We start from the raw sequence: 16,336 nt of genomic DNA on the forward strand, positions 1-16,336 counted from the left end.
TTTTTTTAAATGCTTGTTTTCAGGAAAGCCTCGGGATTACATTTACACAATATTCTATTGATCTATTAATTTTGTGTGAATTGTTTTCCTGCCTTTAGGAATTGATTCGTCAAAAAAGAATATTATAGACCCTTAAAAATACAGAAAATAACTGGAGATTAAAAGGACATAAAAGGAAATAAATAGGGTGACCGACCTCCTGTTTTCAGGAGGACGTAAAGTCCTGCAGCTGGTGGTGAAAAGGATAAACTGTCTAAAATAAACTGATAAAGTGCCAGCAGCCGCCAGCTTTTGGTCGGTGAAAAAAGAAAACCCGATGACGTCACTTTTACTTTGAACACATTAGAGCCGAAGCCTAAAGTGACAAATATAATACATTTCATGCTTTCGTCTTTGCCTTCACAATATTTGTAATATTTTATAATACGTGTATACGCTAATATTGGTGACGGTTGATTAAAATAGCATGTAAAAATCTACAGTTATATTATCTGACCGAAGAAATACAGGGCAGAAAAAAATTAGCACGAAAAACAGAAATAATTACACTGAAAAACGTGAAAAAGATTTTTATATTTATTTTTATTTGCCAAGTGAATGCAATACGCTTCCGTAATAAAGTTCCTACAACAAGACATTTTAATTATTTTCATCTCATTTTTTACATTTTTTTACGGTTAACGTCGACTCGTGAATCTACTGGTGGAAAATGCGTTTTTATTCATCCAACACGCGTGGAAACAGCGACCTGACCGTACCTTATTTTGAAAGATCGCCTTCCGCCTTCCACCGTTAAGCTGTTGGCAGCAGCTGAGACAACGAGAGAGACACTGCAGTGTTTTAGAGCATCGTCGCCGGGGTTTGCTGGCTCCTCTCCGTCCGGACGTGGTGGTGTTGTTTATGATTTTTTTTTTTTTCAACCCCGAACGACGATTTTTGTCGATTTTGACCTTCTTCTCTTTTTCTTTTTTTTAACACTCGACCCGGGGGATTTACATGGAAGCCGCCTACTGGGAGCTGCGGCTGGTGCGGTGGTAGACAGAACTGGAAGATGAGATGATGCCCTTGATTCAGGGACGAGGAGACGGAGGAGGCGGAGGAGGAGGAATTTGGGGCAGAAAGCCGAGCTCCATCGTCTAACAACGCAGCCGAGCGAGCAACATCCCAACCAGAAGCGTCTCCTTTCGGTAGGCTGCTCCGGGATGCTCCGCCGCTTCACGTCACCGCAGCAGCGCCCCGCCGTCAGGAGCCGTCCAGGCGAGATGCGTCTTCCGGCAGCCTCGGCCCGAGAGCGGCTGCGCTGGTCAAGCTGAGGAGGCCCGAGTGGACGCGCCACCTCCGGATTACATGGTGACAGGGAACAAATGTGCGTGAGGAGATAAAGGGAGCCAGAGGCTGCGCTGCCTGCACTGCAGATAAGCGAGAGGCTGCTGCGGGTTGACTTTCTCTCTGCTGCCTCTCATTGTTGGGGCCTTCTGTGCGTGCCAGACTCTTTGTGGGAGTAGATGCTCCTATTAATAATAAATGCGACGGACGGCAGCCCCTGAACTGTAGATGCTTGCTTGAAACGAGGGGGCAGCTTGACTCTTTCACAAGGTAGAAACAATGATGGCAGACCACGAGGACGCCGAGTTGTCCGAGTCCCTGCAGAAAGAGGAGGAATTCTCCAGCGAGCAGGAGGAGTCTGGCGCAAACTTCAAATCCAAAAGTTTGCCCGTTCTGAACGAGGAAGGTCCCCAGGAGGAGACCTTGTTAGCTAGCTCGGCGCATGTGTCCCTCGCGGCCGAGGAGAGCGCAGAGTTCATCCAGCTCCCGGCCAGGACTGAGTCCTTCCAGGCCGAGTCGCCCACCAGAACAAACTACCTGCCCAAGCCGGGCAAGTCTGCGCTGAACAGGCCCAGCTCCTACATGGAGAACACGGAGAACCGCCGTAGTAAACACCTGGCCAGGAGGAAGCCCCAGGGACTATTCACCTCTAGGCTGGCTCAGATGCGTTTGCCCAGCAGGAAGTACCTGGGCCTCATCCTGCAGGACTCACGCTGTTTCCTGTTCTGCATGTGCTACCTGACGTTCATCCAGTCGCTGATGGTGTCCGGCTACCTGAGCAGCGTCATCACCACCATCGAGAAGAGATACAGCCTGAGGAGCTCTGAGTCGGGCCTGCTCGTCAGCTGCTTCGACATAGGGAGCCTCCTGGTGGTCGTCTTCATCAGCTACTTTGGTGGCCGGGGCCAAAGGCCTCGTTGGCTGGCGGTGGGCGGGGTGTTCATCGCTGTGGGCGCCGCCCTCTTCTCCTTACCTCACTTCATCTCGCCGCCGTACCAAATCCAGGAGGTCAACTCGTCCACGGGCAACGAGGGCCTGTGCATGAACAGCAACGCCAGCGGCAGGGACCGCGTCGACATCACTTCCTGTCCCCGGGACCAGGAGGGCAACGAGCATAACCTGTACGTGGCGCTGTTCATCATCGCCCAGATCTTGGTGGGCATGGGGTCGACGCCCATCTACACGCTGGGCCCCACCTACCTGGATGACAACGTCAAGAAGGAGAACGCCTCCCTGTATCTAGGTAAGAAAATGGCAGTAGTCAAGAAGCACTGAGGTGTGTTGGTGAGCACGTCCATGTATCTGGTTGGACAAGACAAACACGTTTATATTGTCCACATGGTGGCCAATTGTGGAACTGCTGCCAGAATTGAGCATCCACCATTGAGATGCAACCGGTTCTGTCTATTATTAAGAAGGGAAATGCTTCAGAAGTCAGATTTGTCCGAACACGTCCCGTTTATGGTAGCAGGGGCCCTTTTTTTTTTTTTTTTTTTTTAAATCAAAACACTGGGAAAAATGCACAAAAAGGAAATTAAAGATTAATGGCAAGAGACACACTGGTGGAGCTTTGGTGGTAATGCAGGACATTTGCCACCGCGTCATACATGCTTCCTGTGGCAGAAACACAGATGTTGAGAAGCTGCTCCAGTGAAGACGAGACTCCAGCAAGCGACAGGACAGCAGCCTCAGTCAAAAGAAAATCTGTTACCCACTGATTTAATAACCATTCTAGTCGTGTTTCCCAGGAAAAATGCCAAACATGCGCTGGTGCCAACCTCTTAAAGGACCATTTCAATGCAGTATTCCCTCCCTCCACCAGTGTTTTCTGGGATAACCAGAGTCTCTGTCCAGCCAGGTGTTGGCTCCACCCACTGAGGCCGCCTCGTTTCTATCCTCTTCCAAACACATGGAAGGTCCAACAAGCAAAATGTTGAACCTCTAGCTGCCTGGATTTGTAGTTTTTATCTTGTCTTTCCTGCAATTAGTCTTTGGTGCTTGGACTGAACAGTATTTGAGAGCAGTTGTTGTTTTGCGGCACAGATCAATGAATGATCAGATGACTCAGCGTGGCCTACAACCTCTGAACCTATTTCCCTTTCACACGCCGCCCCAGAGCTTCTCGGCCCAGTGAACTCGAACAAGCTGAATCCTGATTAAACCAACAAATGAGAGCGGCCTTATAAAGGAGAGTCCGCTGAAGGACAACATTCCAATGTGGCGGCCCAAAACCTCATTTCTACCCTGGAAAATAAACGGCAGCAAATATAAAAGACCCCGTTCAAAAAACTTGACGCGTTAACATTTGAAGCCAGACCAGCTGCTTCACGTTGAGGGGTCACACCCTGACGTGGAACAGGCCACTGGAAGGCCACGCCCTTGGTCAGCATGAGGATCTGACCAGGTTCAGCTGGTGGTTCTCGATTTGCGTAAAGTTTCCTAAACGTGCCGACACAACACCCGAGGACTTGTGAATTTGTTCAGATGAAGAGGTATGAGCAGTGAGAATTGTTTTCTTAAAGAAGCAGTACACTGAAAATTCAGCTTTTCCCAAAGTTATGTTAAGTTTATTCTTTACAACGCCGCCTGTCACTTCATGTATGTGTAGCAGTATGATGAGAAATGTCTTCCAGCAGCTTTACCATTGGACAGACCCCAATATGGAGCTGTGGTATTGCGGCTTGTGGCAGTTGGCTACAGATCTGCACTGCGTCTCATTGAGCAGAACATGTGCACAAAGGGCCGACTGTGGCGGCGTAGGCCTCTTATGCTACTTAACCTACTTGGGTTATTATGTTAGTGGCCGAACATGAGACAAGAGGAGACGCATGATGTATTCGGTGGATGTGCAGCTAGAAATGCCAGTGGACGGAGTGTTGCTCTGCTTCAGCCCCATACCTGGGTCGCCCGCTCAGCGCTCACACTCTCCAGTTGTCAGGATGTCCTGCGGTTCCTGAATTGGCCACAGTGCCACTCTGTTGAGCAGCCTAAATTGAATTTGTCTTCTTTTGTCACTGTGGCAGCCTGCTGAATGTTTTGACCTCCACGATAGACGATATCGGCTAACGAGCCACTAGCTAGTTGTGAGCAGAGCCCAACGGTGGGCGGAGTTTAACTGCAGTGTCTCCACATCCCATCAGCAGCGGACAAAGGCCCCGTCATTACCGCCACTTTAGCGTCGTATCCGCAAAGGTTTTTGCTCGAAAGTTATGCAGGCGCAAAAACGCCCAGAGTAGTCAGGAGTGCAGTCAATTGCAGTCTGGTAACCATTTTGCGGTTGAGATGGTTAGATAAATACAAATATGCCAAAAAAACGTGTTTACACGAAGACCCATTTAAAAAAAAAGAAGAAAAAAAAGATGTAGTACCTATGCCCGGCCTGGTGTGGCGCTGCAAGTTTATTCCTTGAAGGCGGAAGAAGAAGAAGAAGAAGAAGAAGAACGCCTGAAGCACGCCGTGCTTACAGAAGCTGTAGCTCGCTAAAAACAAGCGCCACAGAGAACAGAAAGGAAGATCGCTCTTGAGAACACGTTGTGGATAAACGACAGAGTTCAACGTCTGTTCGCTAACATTTTTGCATTTCCTGCCTCAACATCCTGGTCCGCCGACCCAAAGTAAAACAGGATGTTTGCAAAGCAAGTGCGTTGCGCACGTAATTACGTCATCAACACGAGTTTATCGTTATTACCGCGAGATGACATATTCTTACCGCAGTGAATCTTTTGACGATAGGTCCCAAACGCTGATATATCGCCCATCCCTACTCACGGCTCCTACAGCACGTGAGCAACATGCGTTAATGCGAGTTAAAGTAATTGTCGGCGTTTATAAATAAATGAGTTAACGAGATAATAACGCATTAACTTGCCCAGCCCATGTGTATGTATATGTATATATATATATATATATATATATATATATATATATATATATATATATATATATATACATATATATGTATATATATATATCATTCACACCTCATCAGTTAAAAGAAGAGAGTGTCATTTAGCGCGAAATGACCGATTAATCCAAATGAGTCTGGCGCAGCCCTGCCGCTAAATGCGGCCCAGTGCCAGGTAATTTGCTCTGTGGATCTAGCCCAAAATCCTCCAGTGCCTTTTAGTTGTTTGCTCCTCTTGTCACTGGAGGTCAGACTGACTGCTGCAGCTTCCTCGCTGACACTGTCTACACTGCAGCATCCACGCTGACAAGCTGGCAGCAGCTTCCTATGTCCGTCACGGCTGAACCCCGGCTGTAGCGCCGCCTATCTCCCCTCAGAGACTGCTGATTGGTGCACTCATAATGAGGAAATGTCTGATTGTGCGATCGTACTGGCCAGCCATAATGCAGCATGCACGCTGAGTTTTAGCATGATGTTGGAGGCCAGCTGCTGGCTGTGGAAAAGCAGACGCTGCTGTGTCCGTGGTGGTGTCATCCCACTGTGATGGTCGCCATCAGGTTGCGTAACCCTGCGGCCACACGGCAGCAGCGGCCGGATGAGGGATTATCCCCGATGCTGCCGGCGTCCCTCGGAAAGCCCCAGTGCTCAATCCCGATGCTGCGACGGCGGCCCCTGGCTGTCGCTCTGCTTGTGATGTAACAGTGGCGAGCTGCACCAGACACGCACAAAGATGTTTGGACAAATCAGACAGGACGGACGCCGACGTCCGGTTGTCGCTCGGCTGACCTCCACCTCATTCACCTCCACTCGTGCTTGGATCAGTCAGCGACACACAGTGTTGGGAAGATGTAGTTAGCTAGCCCAACTTTTTCAATTACTTTATCAAAGTAATGTAACTGATTACATTTTGATTTCTTTTCTAAATTTTGAATAAATGCTCTCAACTGTTTGGACTTGACAGTGTTCAGCTTTCAGCAGTATTCAAAACACAGACAATTCAGTTGGCAGGCAAGTGGTGGGACGCTGCAATTCCAAACTTTACAGGAGAACCAATCAGAAGCAAACAGATGTCCCTATTCCATCGCAAGCCAATCGGAGCAGAGCCAATCGGAACTGATTTCAACTGGGGTCCCTTGCCGATTAATAGCGGGACTGCATTACGTTTTTTGGTCAGTGGAAAAGGGGCTAGAGAAACAGAAAAGGACCAGTGCACAAGAAAACCATGCAAAGCAACAAAAATAAAACTATTAAACATAAACTCTGACCTTTAAAAAAAATAATTAAAAAAAATTAGTCTGAGGTTTTCACGCAGACCGGCAGAACCAACTGATGCTGGCAGGGAATCGGGTTTCCCTGCTTGACACCAGGGGCCCCGTTTCAGCCTGGATTCCAGCAGAGTGGCTTCGCACCATTGGTGGAAATGAACCCGGCGCCCCCACCAGGTTCCCACTACGGTTAGATAAGTTCTAAAGTCACGCCACCAAAATTTTTTCTCGTCCGCTTTCAACTCCAGCCAGAGACTTTAAGATTTTAATTCCTTCTAATTGGAGAAATCTTGTTCTCGGCCTCCTTCTCAGGCCCCTCATTACATGGTCATATGACCCTGTACACATGACCCGCACACATGGCCTTTTGTACCGCGCTGCTAATGCAGCTGCTGCCGCTGCTTAGTGGTGATTATTTTGCTCGGGCCGTTACATAAGGTTCAGCTCCTGAATTTTGGCAGCTGTGACAAAGACGAGGTGATTCATTTGTTGGTACTGAGGCTGATATATGTGTCAAAACCAGCTTCCAGGTCTCGTATGGTGGCCCATTCGTTTGAATGGATGGAGTTGCTCACCCAGCGCATACCCCCACAAAGTTTATGGATTCCGCATTGTGCTGCCCATAGAGCATGAACAGTAGTGTCACTTCTCATTGGGCCCCTGGAATGCACATTATACATCGGGACGCATCAGCCAACCAGAACAATGCGAGACACAGCACGTGCAACGCCGGGATGTCACATTGGAAATAGACTCTTTTCTGGTGATTTTCTGGCCTTCAGAATTAGTTTTGAAAGATGTGGAAAATCTACAACAGAAAGATTCTTTACGAACCGTGTTTCAGTTTGCAGTCGTCCTGTCAGCTGTTTTACAGCCGTTTTTATATTGCTGTCTATGGGGAAAATGCCTTTTGGGCCGAATGTGGTCTTAGGCTGCAGTACCTAAAATGACCACTGGAAGCAAATCGCTGTGCCGTGATATTGCCAGTCCGTTATCCAGTTCTTATAATACATCCATGGTCAAAACTCTACGTGTCCTCCATGTTAAGATGAGCGTTGGAACAGTGCATCCACTAGCGGTCGCCATTTGGAGCTGTTTTCCTGCAACCGGCCACCAGGGGTTGACAAATAGCTTTGTCCAGACGAGTGTTTTTTTTATTTTCCCCTTAAAACTTTGCATCCGTCTCTCTGCAGCCGTCATGTACGTGATGGGTGCTCTGGGTCCGGCCGCTGGCTACCTGCTTGGGGGCGTCCTCATCGGCTTCTACGTCGACCCCAAGACGGCGGTGAACATAGACCAGAGCGACCCGCGCTTCATCGGCAACTGGTGAGAACCGCCCCAACGTCTCTTCCAGGTCTTTGGGATGTTTCACTCGTCTGTTGTGCCTGGTGGTCCTCATCACGCACACAGTCACATAATCTGTTGTAACCCCACCCTTCTTCCTTGCCCCTTTCCCACCCTTCCTTCAGGTGGAGCGGTTTCCTGCTCTGCGCCGTGGCCATGCTGCTGGTCATCTTCCCCATGTTCGCCTTCCCCAAGAAACTGCCGCCACGGCACAAGAAGAAGAAGAAGAGGAGGAAAAAGCTGAGCCTGGACAACATGTCAAGCGACGATGATGTCCTGAAGGAGAAGAGCAACAATGGCAAGAGCCAGGCAGTGTCGTCGTCCATGGGCTTCGGAAAGGACATCAAAGGTAGCGGCGAAATGCCAAATCTGGGAGAGCGTTTCAGAGTGGACACTTTGAATTTGAAGAGAGAGCTTACATCTGAGTTCAAATATGTAATATTTGACAAGCCAAGCTGATGATAGTGAGCCAGCCTGTCCTGTACTACCGCTCTCTCCCACTAGAGGCCACAGTTTGTGTCTTGTGTGGAGATGTAAAAGGTCAAACTCTTCTCCTTCTTCCCATCAGACCTGCCCAGAGCAGCTGTGAGGATCCTCAGCAACGTCACCTTCCTGTTCGTCAGTCTGTCCTACACGGCCGAGAGCGCCATCGTCACCGCCTTCATCACCTTCATCCCCAAGTTCATTGAGTCACAGTTTGGCATCCCGGCTTCCAGCGCCAGCATCTACACCGGTGAATTGACAGCACAATCTGTTGTGAAGCCTTGAGCTTCAGCGGGAAAGAGAAAAACCTCACCTGGGGCGAACATTCCCAGTGGCTCGGTAATGTGATGTTGGAATTTAGGAAAAAACAAAGCTGATTTTTGGTGCTGTCACCCAGCTGTCTGGCCCCTCCTGGCAGCACCAGACGGCAGACCATAATAACCGTCTGTCACTCCCTGCCAGGTTAACGCCGCTCTGCTAAGCACATTAATAATAGAGGAGGTGCTGGTCTGCAAATGAAGGTTTGGGTGGGGGAGGCAGGGGTCACCTGGGACACAGGGCGTTGAGTGCACTGTAGTGCACACTCACAAGCACTTCCACAGTCACGTGAGCTGATGGAGGTCAGCCAGTTGATTTTAACACATGTTAAAATGCTAAAAGTGATTTCTTGTTAAGACCACAATGATATTCTAAAGGGCTCTTGCCGCTGACTGGCTGCAGCTCATTGAGCGGCTACCTCGGTTAGCGCGAGGTTAGGATTTAGGCCAGTTGTGACAGCAACTAAATAATTTAATGCAAACCATTTGATTGAAGTAGCTGATGGCAGAAATAAGATGAGATAAAATGAGTTTACTTTGGCAGCTCTGAGATGGATAGCTGGATAGATAGATACTTTATTGATCTTCAGGAAGAATTTTCATTAGCTAGACGCTACCGACTGACATTATCTCTGCCAACACACACACACACACACACACACACACACACACACACACACAAAAGCTAGCTATGATGGACATAAAATATGTGCTGTGTTGGCAGGCATGAGATGAAAGTGGAACACACACAAGCTAACCTTGGTAGCAGCTATCCTGCTAGCCGCTGCTGCAGACAGATGAAGCATTCTGGAGCAGGCAATGCAGGTGAATGTCCGACTCCAGGCTGTTTTCATTTCTGACCCCACCACATGCTCCCTGTCCAGGTGTGATCATCGTGCCGAGCGCTGGCGTCGGCATCGTCCTGGGCGGCTACATCATCAAGAAGCTGAAGCTGGGGGCCCGCGAGTCGGCCAAGTTGGCGATGATCTGCAGCGGCGTCTCGCTGCTCTGCTTCTCCACACTCTTCATTGTGGGCTGCGAGAGCATCAACCTGGGAGGGATCAACATCCCCTACACCACCGGGTGAGCAGGTCGACGAGGACGGAAGCACGCTGGGTCTCCACCCACAGGCGGAGTTTTTTTTTTAATTTGTTGTTGTTTTTTCTTTTTGCTGTATGTTGTTTGCATGGTGACACGTTGGGACAAGAGAAAGACAGCAGAAACAGACCAAAACTGTAACAAAACAAAAAAAAGATCATAAACAGCTCAAGAGAGGATGCTTAAGATTGCCAAACCTCTAGGGGGCACTGCAGGCACTGCGGTAGAAAATGTGCATTTCAGCCTCCTTTGCCTTCAGTTCACTCTGTGCATCAGGACGTTGGGTTATTTCTCTCATTCATCCCGGAGAGCGGCGTCAGCTATGGCAGCCGTCCAATGAGGAGCCTGGGGTGGTGGGGGGAGGAGGGGCAGAGCTCCGTGGCAGCCACTCTGCTGGCCATCTGTCGCTCACCCCTCCCCTCGTTTATAATCTCCGCCCTGTCTTTCCTCTTTTACCCACCCCTCCACTTCACTCTGGTCTTTCCCGTCTTCCCTTCTTCTTCTTCCGTCTCTCCTCGGCCGCCTGTTCTGCTGAAATCTTGTGCTGTAAATGACTGTTTACCTCTGACCATTAGATTTACGTTACAAATGTTTTAAGCTGCGCAGGTCGTGCGGCTTATGGCCTGTGTTACAGTTTTCCAGGCCATGTTGCCCATGTCCATGTTGCTGGTTTTCATTTCCTGAAGAACACCAGTTCCAGGTTCTCCTTGCTCCTCCTCTTCTTCTAGAGTCGTTCTCACCCCCAGACAAAGACTGAAGCTATCTGAGCTCCTTCAGCCGGACGTAGATTTAATGTCTTCTCACATTACTCTCTTCTCCAATATTTCTTTCATCAGTATGGCATTTTCTGCAGAAGGACGATGTTTTTGAAGCGATCTGTGAACACACCATTCCCTCCCTCTCCCTCCCCACCCCCTGCAGACCGACTCTCACCATGACCCAGAGGAACTTGACGGGCGGCTGCAACGTCAACTGCGGCTGTAAGATCCACGAGTACGCTCCGGTCTGCGGCTCGGATGGCATCACCTACTTCAACCCGTGCCTGGCGGGCTGCAGCAGCGTGGCTAACGACAGCAGCGGGGTACCAGCACTGCCGCCGCCGCACATCCTCAAACCACAACCTTAGAACTGATTGTAGAGCCGTCTCAACATGTGGTACAAACCGAACATGTGAAATAAGCTGACTTCCTGTTCAATTGAATTTACAATGCACAGTAACTGTTTGCATCCTCTCCTGTTATTTATTTTACACTGCATTATTCTTATTTTACTTTATTTTTGCACTAAATTTATGTACTTGTAATATACTTATCTCATCCACCCCGTCACACTGAGCTCAGGACAAAGTGGGTATCGAAACTGGATGGATGGAATTATTCCATCCATTTTCGGTACCCACTTCTTCCTGCACTCAGGGTTGTGGGGGTCTGCTGGAGCCTCTCCCAGCTGTCAGAAAGTGAAGGCAGGGTGACACCCTGGACAAGTCGCCAGTTCATTGCTGGGTCACATAGAGACAAACAACCATTCGCACTACACACCAGTGGTCAATGTAGAGTTCCCAATTCACATCACATGCATGTTTTTGGAGTGTGGGAGGAAGCTGGAGAACCCGGAGAGAACCCACGCAGACACAAGGAGAACATGCAAACTCCACACAGAAAGGCCTTAGGCCAGGAATTGAACCCACAACCTACGACAATGAAGGCTTCTGATTCTGATTCTGATTTCCCTCTCTGATGGTTTTCTCCACCCACCAGATCCGGAACTACTCGGACTGCGCCTGTGTCCAGAGCCGGCAGGTCATCACGCCGTCGTCTGGCTCTCAGGGTGCCAACCAGCTGCAGCTGGTCATCGTCAAGACCTACCTGAACGAGAACGGCTACGCCGTGTCAGGGAAGTGCAACCGCACCTGCAGCACCCTCATCCCTTTCCTTGTCTTCCTCTTCATCGTCACACTCATCACAGCGTGCGCCCAGCCCTCCGCCATCATCGTCACCCTAAGGTAGGAGGCGTAGCGGCAGGGCGGAAGGGGAGGGCGGAGCTTGGCCAAGCGCCCACTGATGATTGGTGGCTTGTGTTGCAGGTCGGTGGCGGAGCAGGAGAGGCCCTTCGCTCTGGGAATGCAGTTTGTTCTCCTCAGGACTCTCGGTGAGCATTGCTTGGTTAAGGGGGTGGAGCCTATTGTTTTCAAGAGTTCCGTCGGGTTTTGTGAACAAATTAAAAAAACTTGACTTTTCACTTTTGAGGGTTAAGTTGAGGCAACTGGACTGGTATTGCTATCTTTTTTATGTTTTGCCTCCCATCCAGAAGAATTCTTCATTTCTAAAAAGGTTAGACTCCCACTTATTTAACCACCAGGAGGAGGTTGGAGGTGGGCCTCAAACATGAGTCACCAACCTTTTTGATCCTGAGAGCTACTTCGTGAGTCATTTGAAGGACAACTATATACGGTAGTTTGCTCCACTCTCCTGAAGTGATAAACTTTCCCAGTTATATAATACTATTAATGATACAATTATACAATAATGAACAATGGCTGAACAAGGTTGGATGTAATTGAATTTTAGACGCAGCTCAACGAGTGGTGCTATTTTTAGAGCAGGCCAGCAGGCGACTCATGTGGTCCTTGGGGGCGACCTGGTTGACGTTGGTGACCTCTGGCCTAAATGCTTCCCCCTTCAAGATGTTATGTTATGCTTATCAGGTGAAACCCATGTCAGTTGTAATAGGGCATATGCTAATAGGAGGGACCAATAGCCTTTAGTCCCACCAAAACATGGAATGCATGAGAGGTGAAACGTCTTCGAGATCTCAAAACCAGTGGAGTTGCCTCAACTTGACTCCCCTGCACTCAGAAGATCTGGACCACTGAGAACCTTCCACGGATGTATTATAAGAACTGGGTACCAGACTGGCAATAAGGCGGTGTACCAATTTTTCCCAGTAGCCTTTCGAGGTACTGCAGCAATAAGCAAAAAAACCAAAAAGCATTTCATCCATAGACCGCAATATCAAAAATAAAGGCCTCTAAAACAGCTGACAGCACGACCTGTGACCTTATTAGCAAATCCCTCCAATGCAGAAGTCAAAAACATTTTCAGTGTGTGCGCTGGGTGAGCAACTACATTGAAATGAATGGGCCGCCATATTGGGGTCTGTTGGCCTGGAACCTTCAGACATTTTCGCTTTGAGGTGACCTCAACATGGCTAGAAGGGGGTGGGAGGGGCTGTAGGAGGGCGGGTATTGGATGCATTGCATCATGGGAACTCAAGGTCGAGCTGCAAAAACGACTCTCTCTCTCTCTGTCTCTCTCTCCCTTTCTCTCCCCCTCTCTCTCTGTCTCTCTCTTCCTCTCTCCCCCTCCCGCTCCACCAGCCTACATCCCGACGCCCATCTACTTCGGCGCCGTCATCGACACCACGTGCATGCTGTGGCAGCAAGACTGTGGCGTGCACGGCTCCTGCTGGGAGTACGACGTCACCTCGCTGCGCTTCGTCTACTTCGGCCTGGCCGCCAGCCTCAAGTTCCTGGGCTTCCTCTTCATCTTCCTCACCTGGTACTCCATCAAGTACAAGGAGGAGCGTGTGGAGCGCTGGCTCAAGCGCCACCTGTCGCCCGCCGACACGGTGGGCAGCCTGGTGTGCCACCCGGGCGGCCACAAGGGCCATGCCCGCACCCGCTCCTGCCCCGTCAACATCCCCCGGACCGAGCCCGGCGCCCTGCATGCCAGCGCCCCGCCCCGCGCCGGCGCCCTCAACCGCGGCGTCAGCACGCAGAGTTGCCCCGGGAACGAGCTCAAAGCAATAAGTCCTCCCCCGGCAGCGGCGGCGCCGTCGCCCGGGATGACGCCCATTCCGACGCCCACGCCCACGCCGGCCCGCTCGCTGGAACAGGTTTCACTCAGAGTCTGAGCCTCTCGTTCGACAGAGCAAAAGATCCGCTGGATGTTTCGGCGAAATCGGGGGTGCGGCGAACGGCTCGTCCAGGGACCATCGGATGGAGAGCCGGGCGCCCGTCAGGCCTGGAGTGGTCGTCCCAGAGTGGGAGGGACTTTAAAAGGAAACAAACGGCGTTCCACCGCCAGGCCACGCCCTCTTCCCCTCCCCTTGCCTCACCTTCACCCCCTGCAACACGTGCCTTCTGTCACCACAGTCCTCACTCGCATAGCAACACACACTAACACACCCGCTCCCTGGACGTCTGTCAAACTGGAGTCACATGACCAGATACCTCAGTTGCCCCGCCTCCCGGATCTCCTCCGATCGTGTTTGTCAGATTTTTTGTTTATTTTTATCAACCCCCGCCACCTCAGACCAAGAACAGGTAGAGACTGACTTCCTGCTGACCGCTGGTGACCCTGCTGGCACTTTTGTGTGTGTGGTGGTGGGAACCAATCAGAGAACAACCGGTCAAGTGGGCGGAGCCAGTCATCGGAACAGCGCTAGGCCCCCCACTGCTGCCTGAACACGGTGACTACTGATCCTTCAGTACATAGCTCAGCTCAGGCTCACGCCATCACGCTGACAGCAGGATAACGGCTCCCCCTGCTGGACAGAAGACTGCAAGAACACACGCAGGTCACCGTTGGTCGTGGTTGGCTGCTTTTAGTTCTTCATCGGGTTCAAAGCTGCTTGTCGTCTCAGATCTTTCCTCCACGCTGCAGCCCCGCCCGCCTCTCTCCCATTGGCATATGGCGAATGTCCAGTGTTTCACCAATAGGAAGCCTCCACTGGCAGTAAAATGTTTCTTCGTCCCGACTGAATGTTTGAATTTTTTTTACATTTTTTGACAAAAAACGTTCTTTGAATTATTTTTTGGGCCCTTCCCCATGTGAAATAAGTGCCAGTTTATTAAGAGACGAGACTCTGTTGCATCTGCAAAGCAAATTTCCAAATTGTTTAAGCTTAGTCAGTCATCTTTGCATAAACAATGCATTAAAGAAAATCTTTATCGAAGACAACAGAGGGTTGTTTACATAAAAAAGAAAAGATTCTTACATGAGAAATAAATGTGAGCCGATAGTTCAAATCTTTAATCTGTAGGTAGATAAAATTAGAAGCCTGTGTGTGTTTTTTATCATCTTGATCAATTTTGAAGAGACGTAAGGATAATGATGTTATAATGGGGGGGAAAAAATGAAAATAATAAACAGGATTTAGGGAAACGTAGACAATATTAAAGAAATAGTCAAATCATTTCTTTTGATCTTTGATCTGTGCATTAAAGGAAAAAAATGTCTTGAGAAAATGAAAGAAAAAAAACACTAATTTACTTAACAGAGACAACTTCATGCTAAGCTAAACTAAATGCTAAATACTGACACTACACAGTTTAACTGATAATTAAAATCAACACTTGAAACAAATATGAGCAGCTAAAACTTCCTGGAAATGTGTTCAGGGAGAATTTATGTTACAAATGTTCTCAGCTGCATAGGTCCTGTGGCTTATGGCCTGTGCTCCAGTTCCCCGGCCCCAAAACAGTGTTTATGTTGACCTAATGCTAGGTTTTATGCAGTCCCCCATCAGACGGTCAATAGTTCCTCTTACTTGTTGTAATTACTTTCTCAGCTAAATTTTATGCTGTAAACGACTGTTTACCTCCGACCATTAGTTGTCTGTTTTTTTCTTCTCCTCCCTTTTTCAACCATCATGTTGCTGGTTTTCTCAGATTTCCTAAAACACAAGTTCCAGGTTCTCTTTGCTCCTCCTCTTCTTCTAGTCATTCTCACTCCCAGACAAAGACTGAAGCTGTCTGAGCTCCTTCAGCCGGACGTAGATTTAGTGTCTTCTCACTTTACTCTGTTCTCCAGTATTTCTTTAATCAGTATGGCATTTTCTGCAGAAGGACGATGTTTTTGAAGCGATCTGTGAACACACCATTGACGCGCACCTCGGATACTTGAGTTCTGTCAATAAACGTGAAAAATAAAACCAAGCTGAGTTACAGAAGCTGCACCCTTGTGAGACTCAGTTCTTCTCAGTGCAAATTTGTCGTCATTATCATAATTATCATCACCATCTATTAATGACCATGAGCTTTCCAATGGTACCCATAAAAGTCTGTGTGATCGTAAGCCCTGGGGTCCAATACCCAAACGTAAGCCTGAAACTAGGGTTAGGATTTTGGGGTTCCTCAAGTAATAGAACTCCCAAATCTGTCGTGGGCGCTTCTTGGGGGCTCCTGATGAAAAAGCAAGTGGCCCCATGTCTCTAGGACAAAGTTGAAATTTCACCCCATAGACTTGCATTGAATTAGGGTTGGGATAAGACTGAAGCTCGGGTTAAGATTAGGGTTTTGGGGTTCCTCAAGTACTAGAAGTCCCAAATTTGGCGTGGGTGCTTCTTGGGGGCTCCTGATGAAAAAGCAAGTGGCCCCATGTCTCTAGGACAAAGTTGAAATTTCACACCATAGACTTGCATTGAATTAGGGTTAACGATAAGCCTGAAACTAGTGTTAGGGTTTTGGGGTTCCTCAAGTACTAGAAGTCCCAAATTTGGCGTGGGCGCTTCTTGGGGGCTCCTGATGAAAAAGCAAGTGGCCCCATGTCTCTAGGACAAAGTTGAAATTTCGTGAGTCATTTGAAGGACAACTATAT

At 49.0% G+C, this 16,336-nt stretch overlaps 1 protein-coding gene across 1 annotated transcript; it reads left to right on the forward strand.

Moving 5' to 3' along the window:
- The first annotated feature begins 592 nt into the window (after window positions 1–592).
- Window positions 593–15,689, forward strand: slco5a1a (solute carrier organic anion transporter family member 5A1a). Its single transcript, XM_076022255.1, has 9 exons — window positions 593–2,569; window positions 7,689–7,821; window positions 7,965–8,188; window positions 8,408–8,572; window positions 9,524–9,722; window positions 10,659–10,818; window positions 11,495–11,739; window positions 11,821–11,885; window positions 13,114–15,689. Exons 1-9 carry the CDS (start codon window positions 1,606–1,608, stop codon window positions 13,647–13,649), a joined length of 2,691 nt encoding a protein of 896 aa, XP_075878370.1. The 5' UTR covers window positions 593–1,605; the 3' UTR covers window positions 13,650–15,689.
- Window positions 15,690–16,336: the final 647 nt, after the last annotated feature.

This window comes from Nelusetta ayraudi, unplaced genomic scaffold (assembly GCF_046127955.1).
Source record: "Nelusetta ayraudi isolate G7.1 ecotype Tasmania unplaced genomic scaffold, CSIRO-AGI_Nayr_v1 ptg000011l, whole genome shotgun sequence".
Taxonomy (NCBI): domain Eukaryota; kingdom Metazoa; phylum Chordata; class Actinopteri; order Tetraodontiformes; family Monacanthidae; genus Nelusetta; species Nelusetta ayraudi.